A 14,066-nucleotide genomic window follows, 5' to 3' on the forward strand; every position below is an offset into this window, starting at 1 on the left:
ACCGCCCGCGGGCACCGCGCGCCCCACCCGGCCGGCCTCCGCCCCGCCACCATCCTAGCGCACCCCATCCTCCTGTGTGAAGCCCCCCACTCCTTCCCCACCCGCCCATGGGATCTCCCTCTCCGGCCCCGCCCGTTCCAGGCTGGGACTCTGTGCCCCTAACTCCGCATCGGTCCCTAGCTCGCAGCCCTGGTGCCTTTCCAGTGTCCCCCCCCCCCCCCCCCGCCGTCTACCCCAATCCTTCCTATCCGCCTTCCCCGCCCTGCCCCTCTTACGGGGGCCTCTGTACCCTCTATGATTCGTGTGTCCCCTACACACCCAGCAGTCCCTGAACCCATCCATCCTCCCTTTCAGTCCCTCTTCTTCCGCACAGGCTTTGAAAGTTGTCCCTGAATCCCACGCCCTGGGCGCGCGGGTCCCACCGGTCCCCACCCTGTCTTCATTCCGTTCTCTCTTCCATCCTCGGTGCTCAGCCTCTGCCCGCGCAGGAAAAAAAAATAAAAGTCAGAAGGCGCCAAGTCCCCAGCCTCCCGTCGCACTCCTCGCCTGTCCTCTGCGTGTGCTAGGTTTGGGGATGTCCGGTAGCGTGCGTAGGGAACCCCTATGTGTGGGCACTCGGGAGAGGTGTGTCCCTTGGGGAACGGGACTGAACCCCGCATTCCTAGTTCCCAGGAGGGCATCGGTGCAAAGGAGTTCTTCCTAGACTTCTTCACATCCCCCCACGGAAAAATCCACTCAGCGGCCCGCGGGTGGGGTGCGCCACGCGGTGAGTAATCGCTGTAACAGGCGCCGCCCGCCAACTTCAGGTAACGCGGGCAGCCTCCAGCGACGCGTAGCTATCTCCGATTGAGCGCCCAATTCTTTCTCTGGGTTATTTTTGTTGGCCACTGTTTGGGGTTTTAGGGAACCCTCCCGGGCCAGCCCAGCCCTGGCATCTCATCTCCTTGATCTCTTCGTCTCCACCCTATCCGGATGCCCACGAAGGGAAAGGAGGTCTCTGGCCTGCAAGGTCTCTGTGGTGAGGTGGCTCTTTAAATAGAGTTCCCGGGTGGTCTCACCCCCAGACTGGGTAACAGCGCCCAGCCACAGCTCCCCGAAAGTGAAGGGCTCAACTCTTCCCACCCAGCGGCGATTGCCTTAGAGGCTTGCCTTTCTCTTAAAGGCCCCCCGGACAGCCTCAAATGACAAAGGCGGGAAATACAAACCAAAGAAGCCACTGCCATTTGCTGGTGGCAAACCAGGCCTCCTGTACCCCAGTTTCTTCTTTTACACAGTGGATAATTTGGGGACAATTATAAAATTTACATGGGAAGAGTCAAGTACAGAAGAAATGTCCAAAACCAACCAACCAACCAACCAACCAGCCTTAACTCTGGTGAGACTAGAAGGTGCAGAAGTGGCCCACTGGCCTGCAGGTCCTCTCTGAGAAATGTGGCCAGGTGGCCTAGAGGGCTACGTGGGGGTAGTGGGTCACGTGGAGGTAGTCGGTCTTGGCCACGTTTCCAGGATCATCGCGGCCCCTCCCCCACAGCGCCTGCTCTACTCCAGTTCCTCTGCATAGGTAGGTAGGGGAGGTGGGAACCTCGGCTCCTGGGAGGCTTTTGCAGCAAAGATCTTTATTTCATTTTTTCCTGAACGCTCCTCCTCCCCCAGTCCCCGGTGGAAAGGACTAGCTTTCCCCATGTACCCAGGTGCTGCAGGCAGCAACCTGGGAGTTGCGTGAATGAGTGTTTTCCCCTCTTCCCACACGGACAATCCATCAGCAATCCTGTTGGCCCTGGTTCCAAAACACACCCCCATTCTGAGATTGAGCCCCCTCCCCAATCTTGGTCCAGGCCTTTCGTCCTCCCGAGATGCTGAGAGGGCCTCCTCCGGGCTTCATTCCGCCTCCCTGCTGTCTTTGATTTAACCACAGGCCGAGGGGCTTTGAAAGAAGCGAGACCCAGCTCTGCCCTGCCCACCGTCCCACAGTCCAGCCTGCTGGCTGTTTGGGCAAATGCCTGGCTCGTTGCTTTTAGGGGCCTTAGCCCTTTGGCTGTGATTTTGGGAAGACTCCTCTTAAGCCTTCTACCGTGAGTGGCTTTCGAGCCCCTGCTGACCCCTTCACTGTCCTTCCCTGTCTTTTTAGCACAGGCCACCAAAGCGCTGGCTCCCCAGCACCTAACTGTGTAAGTCCTGAACACCTGAGGGCTCTAGACTCCATGCTGCGCCAGTGAGGGCCTGAAAAGTTCAAAAAATACTCACAAAAAGAAAAAAGTCGTGAAAGAATCCTGACCCTCCAAGAAGCCAGAAAACAGACCCGGCAAGTGATGTGACCCAGGGCTTCGGAGTAGGCCAGACACACCTCATCTTGCTGTGTGACCCAAGCTGGCAGACATCCCTTTCTGGTCTTTGACCTCTGCCCTTTGGGCCAAGGGAATTGACCATAAGGTGCACCACCCATTCCCTGTCCTCACGCTCCCATGGAATTAACTCTTTCCTCCCCGGTTCGGCCCTCTCTTTGCTCAGGAAAGGAGGGTACTTTTGGTGTACCTTCTGACAAATATTGACCTAAGTCATTGAATGTGGCTGGGAATGTGAGAAGGGGGGGCTGGAAGGGCTCTTCATTACTCCTGAACTCTTCACCCAGGGGTCTCCTGTAGAGGAGTAGGGCAGGTTTAAATCAGGGAGATTCCACCAGCCTTGGATTACCAGATGAAAACCACTCGAGACTGAGGTACAGCGACAGGACCAGTGGAAACCAAAGCCTGTCTGAGGAGGACAGAGCCGACCCATGCCCTTCCCTGTGACCTGACCATTCCTCCAGGGTCACCACCCCTCCAGCCTGTACTTGGTCGTGCTCTGGGTAATGGGGAAGTGAAGGTCTGATTGCCTGGTTTGGGGTCTGCGGGTGCCCCAGGCCCTCTCCCCACCCTGGTGCCTCAGCCTGGACAGTGGAGATGCCACACCTCAATTTTATAGTGTGCCGTAACTGAAGTACTAGAGATGCATGTGGGGAGGTCCCAGCCTGGGCTTGTGTGCTCTGGGGCCACCAAGCCCGGGCTCCTTGTTTCTCTGCACCCTCAAGAGACTGGTGCTGCGTCCCAGGATGATCAGCTGTTTGGGGGAGAATCGCGCCCCTCTTCTCACGGCTTCCTCCACGTCAGCAAGGAGCGGCGCCACCCAGCCTTGCCCGGCTGGGCTCGGCTTGGGGGTGGGGGTCAGTAGGGTCGTGCTGAGGGCGGCCAGGGACAAAGGGCGCTTGTCTGCGGCCCGCCCTGACCCGGGTGGCTGCTTCCCGGACGCTGGGAGTACGCTGATTCACGCGGACAGCGCCCCCCGCCCCCGGCCGCGCCGCCCCGGGGGGTAGGAAGTGGGGGGGTAGACGCGGGGCGGCGGCGAGTCAACTTTCCCTCTTAAGCCCCGAAGGAATGTCGGCGGATTTCCTGAAATCCGACCCCGGCCGCCCGCCGGCCGCCCGCCCCTCACCTGGACCAGCTCCCCCGGGAACGCCGGGAGGGGCGCCCGGGCTCACCTGGGGGGCCGGGGTCAAGTCCTCTTCCGCTTCCCCCTGCGGCCTCGAGGAGCGGAAAGGGGGAGGGAGCGGGAACCAACAGCGCTGGGGCGCTCCAGACTGCGACCCAACCCCTCATGCCTCAGTTTCTCCTTTCGCAAAAAGTACGGGATGTTATTTTGCACGTTTATCGACGCTCCCCTCCCCCTCCTGCAGCCCAAGCTGGCTTCAAATGTTTGGCCATCCTCCTGCCTCAGCCTTCCTTGTTGGAATTTTCAGGCCCGGCTTCTCTTGAGCCCCCATCCTCTCCACCTTGGCAGCCTCTCCTCTCCTGTATCCTGTCACCGAGGCCCATCCCCTGTGCCTTTCCGAGTTCCAATGACCTAATTTGGAAGGGGGGCAGCCCTACCCTATAGGGCTCTTGCAAGGAAAAAAAATAGTCGTGGCACGACAATCTTCGTTGAAAGGAGTGTTTGTCTGAAATGAATGAAGGGCCGTGATTGCGGAAGGGTTAAGTGCCCGGGACTCTGCAAATGACAAGTGTGAACTTGAATTCCGGCTCTGCCCAGGCGTCCGGATGCCAGGTTTCCCACCTGTAAATTGGGGAAGCAGGCTTTGTGTTTGGTTTATTGAGCCAGGGTCTCACTCTGTGGGCCAGGCTGACCTACAATTCACTTCGTAGCCCAGATTGGCCTTGACCTCGCGGCGATCCTCCTGCCTCAACCTTTCCTCGAGCTGGGATGATGGGCATGCGCCAAGGCGTTTGACTTAGAGAGCTAGTTGGGGTCCCAGTGCGCAGGGACTGCCAGGGGTGCGCTGATGGGAGGGAGGCCCAGCCTGGGAGGGGCGGGGGAGGGGCCGCGCCGGGATCCAGATGTTCAGGTCCGCCAGGCACAGCCGCGCCTGATTAAGCCACGTGGGGGCCGGCCGGGGCCGCCGAGATGAAAGCCAGCGGCCGGCGGGGACCGGGGCGCGCCAGCCCCTCCTCCCGGCCGGAACCTGCGGCTCCCTGTGACCCGACGACCCTTCAAGCGGCCTCCTTGTCTGCTGGGGCGGAGCGACGCGGCTCGCGGGACGCTGGCACCTGTGCCAAGCAGGCCAGTGGGGCTCAGAGCCCTGGCCTCGGCTCCTGGAGAGAGAAGGCTGGGGAGACCTCCGAACCCAAGGCGGACAGTATCCCTGTTTGCCTCAAGTTTTCCCATCAAATTGGAAAAGTGAGCGGCCCAGCGGCCTTGCTCACTAGGGTGGTGGGGGTCTCCTAGTCCCAGGGAGACACTGGGTTCCCTCAGGCCTTTTTCTGCGCTGGAATGGACGGAGGCCACCCTAGTGCTGCGCCTTGAAGGTCCCCGAGGACTTCCTGGAAGAGGCAGCTGCCGGGAAGGTATCTCTCCAAGAATCTTAGTGTCCCAGAAGCAGCAGACTGTGGCTGGTGGTCGGGGGTTGGGGTTCCGTGCCCTCTGAAGCTCCAAATCCACTCTGGCTCCAGCCCTATCGTCCTCTTGCCCCTCCTGGCCTCCCTTCTCCTTCCAGCCTCCTTTCCCTCCATTCCAGAGCCTTTGTCCTACCCCTCCCTCCCCTCCCTCACTGTGTTCCTCCCCTCCCCCATCTTTCAGTCCCCGTCCCCTTCTCTTCTGCCCCTCCCCCACCTTCTACCTCCTCCATCATCTTCCTAGGCCTTCAGCCTATCCATCCTCCTGGTCCCCTTCCTCCTCCTCGCTCTACTTCCTCTTTTTTTTGTTTTTTAATTCCTTGGTTAAGGATCCTGTCTGTTCTCTGCCTCCATCCCTGAGTGGCCTAAGTGTTACCGCATCTGACCAGGCCCCTCCCTGGTCTCCATGGTCGGCAGGTCCAAGTCCGGGCAGAGACTGTGCACAGCCTTGAGTATCAAGGTGTCCCGGGCCGGGGTGGGGATTCACCTGCCAGCCCCGCTCGCCGCAGCCCCCCCCTTCCCAGGCTGCCTCGCTCAGTGACGTCAACCCCGGGTCCCGCATCCCGACGCCCGCACTCGGCCCGCGCTGCGCACGCTCGGCCATGGCTGCGGTCGCGTTGCCGCTGCTGCTGCTGCTGGCGTCGCAGGCCGCCCCAGCGCCGGCGCGCGACCCCTTTGCCCCGCAGCTCGGGGACACGCAGAGGTGCCAGCAGCGCTGTCGCCAGAGCCACTCTGTCTCGCCGCCCGTTCAGGTAAGAGACGGGTGCCCGGGAACCCGGTTCCTGGGAACGGGGAGTGGCCTGAGTGGCGGACCCTCGGGTGGGGGAGGGGATGCGAAGCCTCAGTCTGCTAGTGCCAGAGAGTAGGGTCCCCGGAAGGGGGAAGGGTCTGGATGGGGGAACCTCGGCTGTGGGAGAGGTCCTTGCTAGGAGACCTGGGATGGGGGTTCCTTAGGTAGGGAAGGGATGCAGGACCCTTGGATCGGCGCGAGAGTCCCTAGAAGTGGCGAGGAGTGTGGATGGAGGCTCTTCAGGAGGGGGAGGAGCTGGGGTGCCTGCAATGGGGGGTGACTTGAAGGGGGGAGGGGTGTCTCAGAATTGTCCTTCCTTCCAGGGAGGACTGAATTGACACCTGGGATGAACGCAGTGTGTGTGTGTGTGTGTGTGTGTGTGTGTGTGTAGGGGAATATGCCCAAGGGAGGCTGAGACCTGCTCCTAAGAAGCCTTGGAGCTCACCCCCCACCCCTCCACCCCCGCTGTGCGAGGACTACTGGGCACCTCCCCATCCACATCCCTCTCATTGCCTTCCCCTTTGAGCCAGCTCTGCTCCAACCCATCCCCAAAAGGATAAGCTCTCTGCCTTTCTCTGAGAAGCTCTCCCTGCCAGCCTCCACCTTGCGGATTTCTGGGGTCCACTGCTCCTTCTACCAGGGCCTTCACTGTCCAGTCTGCTTAGAAAGCCCTCCCCATGATGATCCTGCCTCCCCACAACTTCACTTCAGTCTCCTGGACTTTTAGGTGACCTCAGTCTTCTTCCCTGAGGCCCTTTGCCTGAGTCCCTGTCTCCCTTCCCAGCGTGAGCAGGAGGGCCCCTCAGATTCCCTGAAGAACAAGGCCGTCCTCACCAGTGCTTGTGAACGTGGCTGTCGGCTTTTCTCCATCTGCCGCTTCGTGGCCAGGAGCTCTGGGACCAATGCCACAGAGACGGAATGTGAAGCTGGTGAGTCCTCGGGGCTGGGGCACCTGGGGCTGTGGCAGCGGTACCCTGGGAAGCAGCCCCCGTGACTCCATCATTTGGCCCACAGCCTGCACTGAGGCCTACGGGAAGGCAGCAGAGCAACGGGCCTGCAGTGAGGGATGCTGGGGCCAGACCCCCGAAGCCGAGACCCGGCCGGAGCAGAAGGTAACCCTGAAGGGGCTCAGAGAACGCCAGCTAACCCACTGGAGGACGGGGTCTCTGTTAGACTGTTAGTCTAATTCCCCGCGGCCCAGTTTCCCAGCATGAGTTTACTGATATTGCTGGGTTGGGCCTCCCCTTCCCAGAAAACCGCGTTGGAGCTGCCCAGGGGGCCTCTGTCTCTGCTGAGCTTACTTTCCACAATGTGCAACGGCCTCATGAGTTCCGCCCAGGGCTTCGTGTCCTCCACCTGGACATACTCCCTTCAGACAGACAACCGGAAGGTGGTGGTCTTCCAGGTGAGAGCTGAGAAAGGGTGAACCACCCAGTGGTCACCTCGTGGCATGTGAAGTCCTGGTGAGAAGCTTCAGGCAAGGTGACATCTAGGACCCTGTTCTCACCAGTTCATGTAGGTCCCAGTGACAGAACTCCGTCATGGGCTTGGCAGCCAACACCCTTCTTCACTGAGACATCTTACCTGCTCTCCATATGGGGTTTTACCTGAATAGGGGTTCACACTAGTTGTGTCCGTGACCATTTTAGCCAATCTGTAATTGTGTCCTTGGCCTGGGTGTCTTCCTATTCCTGGGTTATCAGAGGGCTTAAGGTCTATGGGGCGTTGTTCTTCCTGCCTGACCCCTAGGAGACCTAGGGCTACCTGGGCACCCAAACAAGGAACTCTAGCCCAGTTGGGTCTTTCTGTGACATCTCATTCCCTGCTCAGACCCAACCTGTGGTAGAGAACTTTGCCGTCCAAGGGAGTCGTCTTCAGCGAGTGGAGGTGACCCTGAGGGGGTCCCACCCTGAGGGCCTGGAATTACACATGGGTAAGATTGCAACAATTCCATAACCAGTGTCCTGGGCTCCACGGTCTCCCAGGATTCGTGGGCAATCTCCACGTTCTGTAGTTAATCTCCCAGGATCCCTTGCACCTCCACTCCGGCCCTACACCTCCTCCTGCCCAATTCCTGACCTTTGTTCCCACTTCTTACCAGGTTGCTCTCTTAGCTGAGGCGGGGGGGGGGGGGCAGGGGGGGACGACTAAGTTGCCCCCCACCTTCCAGATCCCCTAGGCCCCTTGGACAAAGTGAGGAGAGCTAAGACCCGAGTGAAGCCCAGCAAGGCCAAGGTGGAGTCTGAGGACCCAGAAGAGAATGACTTCTTCAGCTGCATGTCCCGGTGGGTGCCCGTGGGCTGGGCTGGGCTAGGTGCTGCTGGATGAGGCTGCAGGCAGCTGAGCCCTGCCTGCCCTTGAGACAGGCGTTCCGGGTTGCCTCGGTGGGTGGTGTTCTGCTGTCTCTTCCTCTCCGTCCTGATCATGCTGTGGCTGAGTTGCTGTACCCTGGTCAGCACACCGGGCCAGCACCTCAGGTTCCAAGTGAGTAGCACCTGGTGGCTAGGGTCTTGGGGTGGGGCAGGAAGTCTAGGGCTGGGGACTCCTGCTTGCCCTGGTAAGCCAAATGAGGGTTTTGCCCCGATTCTACAGCCTCTGACCGCAGAGCAGCATAAGGGTCTCCTGATGGAGTCAGCCTGGCCTTTGTACCCGTCCCCGCCACCTGCCTATGAGGACAGCCCCCCGCCCTACAAGTTGAAGCTAGATTTGACCACGCTGTAATCTTTGGCCTGCAGGGGGCCCCTCCATATTCGTTCACTCTGCACCCTGAAGTCCAAGGTCAGGGTGGGGACCAGCCTTGGCCTTGTCTACCCCCAGTCCTGCTTCCCTCGCTTGCCAGCGCGTCTTTCAGCCCCCTTGAGCTCCACTGTCTTGCTTTCTCTGGGGCTGGCTTTTCGGCGTTTTCACATGCTCTGGCTATGAACCCGGTCTGTCACCTTTTTCTTTCTCTGTGTCCGCTCTTGGGGTCTGAGGACTCGGGTTCCCCTCTGCTCAGGCTCTTTCCCTTTATCTCTGGTGACCCAGCCCTACAAAAGGGAGGGATGGGGACTCCCTGCTGGGAGGGGGTGAGGAGGAGTAAATCTTTAAATAAAGTGAATAAAAAAGATAGAGTGGCTGAGCCTGCTTCAGTCTGTGCCTGCCCTAGGGAAGTGGGTTGAGCAGGGAGACTAGAGGAATCTCCAGCCACGCCCCCCAGCCCCTCACTGGGGATCCTAAGCAGGGGCTCCGCCCCATGAAGAACTCAGGACTCCCCTGCCGGTGTCTAGCCATGGTTTCTACCAGAATGTCAGGAGAGAAAAGGCTATTTGACTACATGGCTGACATCCAACCTTGATGCAGTCCTTGAAGCCTCAGTTTCCCTAGTTGTCCCCAAGGTTCTGTTCTTTGTCATCTGGTGTGGCATGCAGATCAAATGGTAATAGGTGTCTGGCTGGCTGGCTCATGGCAAGCTGCAGGAACACCCATGTGTCCAGGTCGCAGGGGGTTGCCATGGGAACCAGCATCCTAGTTCCCTGGGGACAGAGCAGCGGGGTGGGGTGAGGTGGGGTAGCTGTGTTGCCAGGGCTAGGTAAGAAGAGAGCTTTGCTGTACAGCAGGCCTGCAACATGGACACCCTGAACACTGTAAGGGAAGGATGGGGACTCATGGCCTCCTCCTGGAGAAAACACATGGCAAAGGTCAGATTCCCACTAAAGCTGCCTCTTGGCCCCCACAAGGGCTGTTCCTTGTGCGTTGAAGGCTGTTCCCTGTGCACACCTGACCAGCTCTTTGGCCTGAAGGACTCTCCCGAGCCTCCCAACTCTGGCCCAAAACCCGTGTCAAAATGTCTCAACTATAGTTTTTATCATGTTGACAATTAAGCAGTTGCTTGTTCACTGTGTGATGATTGGTGTAATAAATGGTCCCTCTGCCAGATGCGACACACTGGGCGTCTCGGGCGCAGCTGCGTCCCACACACTGAGGAAGCCGCTCTCAATACATCTTTGTCGACACTCTGTCTGCTCCGCCTCACCACTTCCCACTGAGCCACCGTGGCCCCATCACTTTCCCTGAGCTTTTTCTGGCACCTCTTGTGACCTTCTACATCATGTCCACCTGGAATTATTGGAACATTCTGGGCTTTTCTACAATGTTCCCAAAATATTAGAATGTTCTGGAACATTCTAGAATATCTTGTCTTCTACTCTTGATACAGCATGGATGGCGTTGTTTCTTTAGGCTGTCCTTGACCCAGCTAAAGCACCTGCTGCCTTTGTGCAGTTCTTACCATCTGGAGTGGCCTTTGTCACTGACCAGTATGCACGCCATGGGTTTATATTTTCCATTATAATATATTTCAAAAATATTCCAGAACTCAAGTCAGATGTGAGGGTATTTAAACTCTCAACAGGAGTGTAGCCCCCTTCTTAAAAACAAACAGTGGACATCTGAGGAGTGACAACAGACTGATCCCTGCCATCCACACACATGAACATTCCCCATGAGCACACACAATAAATGAAGGAAGTAAAACAATACAAAGTAGACGGGCCTGCTTCCCCTTTTCTGCAGTGTTGAGGAGATGGCTTTGGGCACGTCAGGCCAGGGTTGCTTACACAACTACCCCAGCAAAGGAGTCAGTTCCTGGGACAGAATTTGCATCCTTGCAGCCACGGTCAGTACTCAGCAGATGAGTTTTTGTAAATAGTCTTGCCATGTCACCCAGAACATTCCTAGAGATCTTTGCAATTCAACTCCCGCCAGCTCCCCCAGGCAGCCCCTTCCTTGGCCTGTCTCCACGGATGAGCAAAGGGCTGTTTTCAGTGTCACACGGATAGACACACAGCCTGTCCTCAAATTCCCGTGCACCTGGCTGCATCCCTGGAGGTCTGCATGGGTGAAGCGGGGCTCTCTTCATTTTTTTCCTTGCTGCATTGCTATCCCTTGAGCCCTTCCTGACACCAAACTGTGCCCTTCCATGTCCATGTTCCATGTCCACCGGAACACTCTGGACTCTTCCACAGTGTTTTGGAACTTCATCACATCTGGTGCTGTTGTGTGACTATGTGCTTACCAGTCCATCTGTTGATGGGCCTTTGAGAAGTTTTCAATTTGTGGCAGTTTATTTGCATTTATATCTTTTGGTACAAAAACAAAAACAAAACACCTAAGGGCCTGCGAAGATTTCTCAGTGGATAAAGGCACTTGTCACCAAGCCTGAATCTGACTGGTCCGTGGAGCCCACGTGGTGGAAAAGGAGAGCTGACTCCCACGACTGCTTGCTGGCTTCCACATGTGTCCACTGTGGCAGGCACCCATACCTGCGTGCACACACACAAAGAAATAAAACTATGACCGCCACCAGCTAATTCCTTAGAACGAGTGGAGTGGTGTCCTTGATTTCCTTCCCAGTGGAAGCCCAGAGTGTGGCTTCACTTGGAAGTGGGTTTGTCAGTGTGATTATCCAGATCCAGATGATGTCAAAGTGGACCAGGATGGGCCCACCCCCCAAAGTGCACTTTTTTGCCTCCATCCATCCATGTTGAGGAGTGGGGGCACATGCCACAGTGTGTGTAGAGGGCAGAGGACGATTTGCAGGAGTCCTTTCCTACCATGTGTGTCCCAAAGATCAAACTCGGGTTGTTGGGCTTGGTAGCAGGCACGTTCGCCTGCGGCGGCGCCGTCTACCTGACCCACTCACTCCTTTTATCTTTCTTGGAGAGAAGCTGCATAACCCAGGCTGGCCTTGAAGTTGAGCTTGTGCCTCAGACTCCAATGCTGGAATGGTAGGTGTGCGCCACCAAAGCAGCCCAGAGCTTCCGTAAAACAAAACAAAAAGGAAGGAAGAAAAGGAAGGGGCAGAGGCTTCACTGGCTCAGTGCTCCGCAGTCAAGAGTGCTGGCTGCTCTTGCAGAGGATCCAGGTTCGTTCCCAGCACCCACATGGTGGCTCACATCCATCTGTGACCTTTGCACTGGCTGGTCCTCTACCTTGTGACCCTGAAGCCACTGAGGCATCCAGAGCCTACTGCCCTGGGAGCGGGAGACACAGGCACTGTCCTGAGGCATGCTGTCTTGCTTGCCTCTAGGCTGTGGCTGTGTGTCTGACATGTGGGTCGAATCTGGATGAGTGTGAAGTGTACGCACATATGGACACCACTGTTTGGGGCAGCATGTGTGGAGGGTGTGCAAGCTATGGGCCTCTCTGCCAGTGGGGTTGAGCTCGCACACAGCACAGCTAGAAGCAAAATTCTCAAAGCTGATGTTCAGTAGACAAGGGTGCATCCCCAGAGCATGGGGACTGGTACGTGCACACACTCATTGTTTTCACAGCGATGGCTGGTGTCTGTCAGTCACAATGTCTGAGCACCTACCATGTCCCATTCTGTTTGATCATACTTTGTTTTGTAGGTAGCCCAGGCTGGCCTTGAATTTGCTGTGTAGGTAGGTTGACCCTGAACTCCTGAGTGCTGGGGTGGCAGGCGTGTGCCCCGTATTTGCTAGTGTTTGCTTTTACCTGAACGAGTTGCCCTTCCTCGCTGACTGGCTGGCCTGGAACTCACTGTGTTGACAAGGCTGGCTTCAAAATAACGATGGCCGTGCCCCTGCCTGCTTGGTGCCGTGATTAAAGGCCTCTGCCTGGCTTATGCTTGGGGTTTCATAATGGGTCACCAGAAGACTGAAGAATAAATGATCGAAAGGCTTGAGGGTCCTGGTAGTCTATATCCTTCCAGGGCAGTCTGGTCTTGTAGTCCAGTCTTTTTAAGACAGTTTCGTGCTCCACAGAGCCCGAAACAGAAAACGGAAGGGAGAGAAGCAGGAAGGAGAAAGGAAAGCCAGCCAGGTGTGACGCACAGCTGTCAGTCTAGTACTCAGCAGGGTGAGACCCGAGAGTTCAGTTGCAGGCCAGCCTGGGAGACACAGGCCGGAACGCATCTCTGTGGGCAGGGATTTGGGGCAGTGGGAGCTGGGGTATGCGGCAGACACAGGAGAAGGGATGGGGATTTGAGAGTGATGTTGGGGCCTGAGGGTGGAGATTCTGAGTATACCATGTGCTGAGAGAGTTCATAGGATTGGAAGTCAGAGGGATGTGTTCAGGCTGGAAAAGGGATACGGCTCAGGGCAAGGTGCTGGAGAAAGATTCTGTAAACTCAGGGACTTTGGTACCCTCTCTCATCAGGGTGTGCAGTCTGAACCAACATGCCCCTACCAGTCCTCAGCAACGCCCACATCTGTGAATTGCCTTGCTCTCACCTTGCTTGCCCCGCCCTTCATGCCTGGATACACACCTCTTAGGCTAGGGTCCGCCCCTCACACCAAAGCCCCTCCCCAACCCCGCCCCTCCTTGAAAGCTCCAGACCCTCCCCCTCATTATTATTAGCCACGCCCCCTGTAACCCGACCAAGTCCCGATCCCTCTTATCGTCGACCCCGCCTTCTTCCCGTGCCAGCCACACCCTTCAGCAGTGTCCGCTCTAATCACAAGACCCAATCTTATCGGGCGGTGGTGGCGCACGCCTTTTAATCCCAGCACTCGGGAGGCAGAGCCAGGCGGATCTCTGTGAGTTCGAGGTCAGCCTGGTCTACAGAGCGAGATCCAGGACAGCCAGGGCTACACAGAGAAACCCTGTCTCGGAAAACCAAAAATAAAGAAATAAAGAAATAAAGAAAAAAAAAGACCCCACCTTTCCTTTTGCCCTGCCTGGCACGACCTAAGCCCCACCCATCCGATGACCACGGCCTCCTCAGACCAGACCCTTCCTGTCATCATCTTGGGCTCCTTCTCTCCTCCAGGGGCGGCGCCAAACCTTCACTCTCCTGGTCCAGCATACCTCCCCAGGCACGCCCCTCAGGCCGCCCTCACCTTCTTGGCTCTGTTGGGAGGTAACAGGGCTCCATTTGCTGCATAGGCCATGCAACCTTTCCTTCCCCAGGCCAAGCCCCGCCCCAGCCCAACTCAGGCCCCGCCCCCAAGACACCACCCCTTCCTCCCACAGGTCCTGTCTTCTACGGGCCTCTTCCCGCCAGGCCCGCCCCTCTTCGGGTCACGCCCTGCCTGAACCACCTTACTCAGACTTCACGGACCCTCAGTCCACTCCTTCTTCAGTCCTCACTCCCTCAGACTCCTCCCTCTTCAGGCCCACTCTTTAGGCCTTGCCCATGGCTCTTACTGCACCCTTCTCAGTTCTTAAACTCCACCTCTTCCACAGGCTCCGCCTCTCAATCCCCGCCCACCACCCCAGGTCCCGCCCCCGTTCTCTTCAGGCCCCGCCCCTTCATACCCTTCCCCCCCACATCTTCCTTAGACCCTGCCCATTGCTCTCCCTGACTCCTCCCCCACTCCCCAGGCCCCGCCCCTCCACCCTCAAGCTCCGCC

At 57.7% G+C, this 14,066-nt stretch overlaps 1 protein-coding gene and 1 long non-coding RNA gene across 2 annotated transcripts; one reads left to right on the forward strand and one right to left on the reverse strand.

Annotated features, from left to right (window-relative positions):
* Positions 1 to 5,478: 5,478 nt before the first annotated feature.
* On the forward strand, positions 5,479 to 8,820 carry Tmem59l (transmembrane protein 59 like). The gene is made up of 8 exons (XM_052752646.1): positions 5,479 to 5,674; positions 6,497 to 6,641; positions 6,727 to 6,824; positions 6,965 to 7,117; positions 7,543 to 7,645; positions 7,883 to 7,997; positions 8,079 to 8,196; positions 8,305 to 8,820. Exons 1-8 carry the CDS (start codon positions 5,525 to 5,527, stop codon positions 8,431 to 8,433), a joined length of 1,011 nt encoding a protein of 336 aa, XP_052608606.1. The 5' UTR covers positions 5,479 to 5,524; the 3' UTR covers positions 8,434 to 8,820.
* LOC128119277 (uncharacterized) lies at positions 8,660 to 13,945 on the reverse strand. Its single transcript, XR_008221499.1, has 2 exons — positions 13,554 to 13,945; positions 8,660 to 11,012 (listed from the first exon to the last, which is right to left on the reverse strand). It is a non-coding gene; the product is annotated as an uncharacterized LOC128119277 (long non-coding RNA).
* Between the last annotated feature and the right edge of the window lie 121 nt (positions 13,946 to 14,066).

This window comes from Peromyscus californicus, unplaced genomic scaffold, assembly GCF_007827085.1.
Source record: "Peromyscus californicus insignis strain IS unplaced genomic scaffold, ASM782708v3 Scaffold_23__1_contigs__length_62951481, whole genome shotgun sequence".
NCBI classification, from domain to species: Eukaryota; Metazoa; Chordata; class Mammalia; order Rodentia; family Cricetidae; genus Peromyscus; species Peromyscus californicus.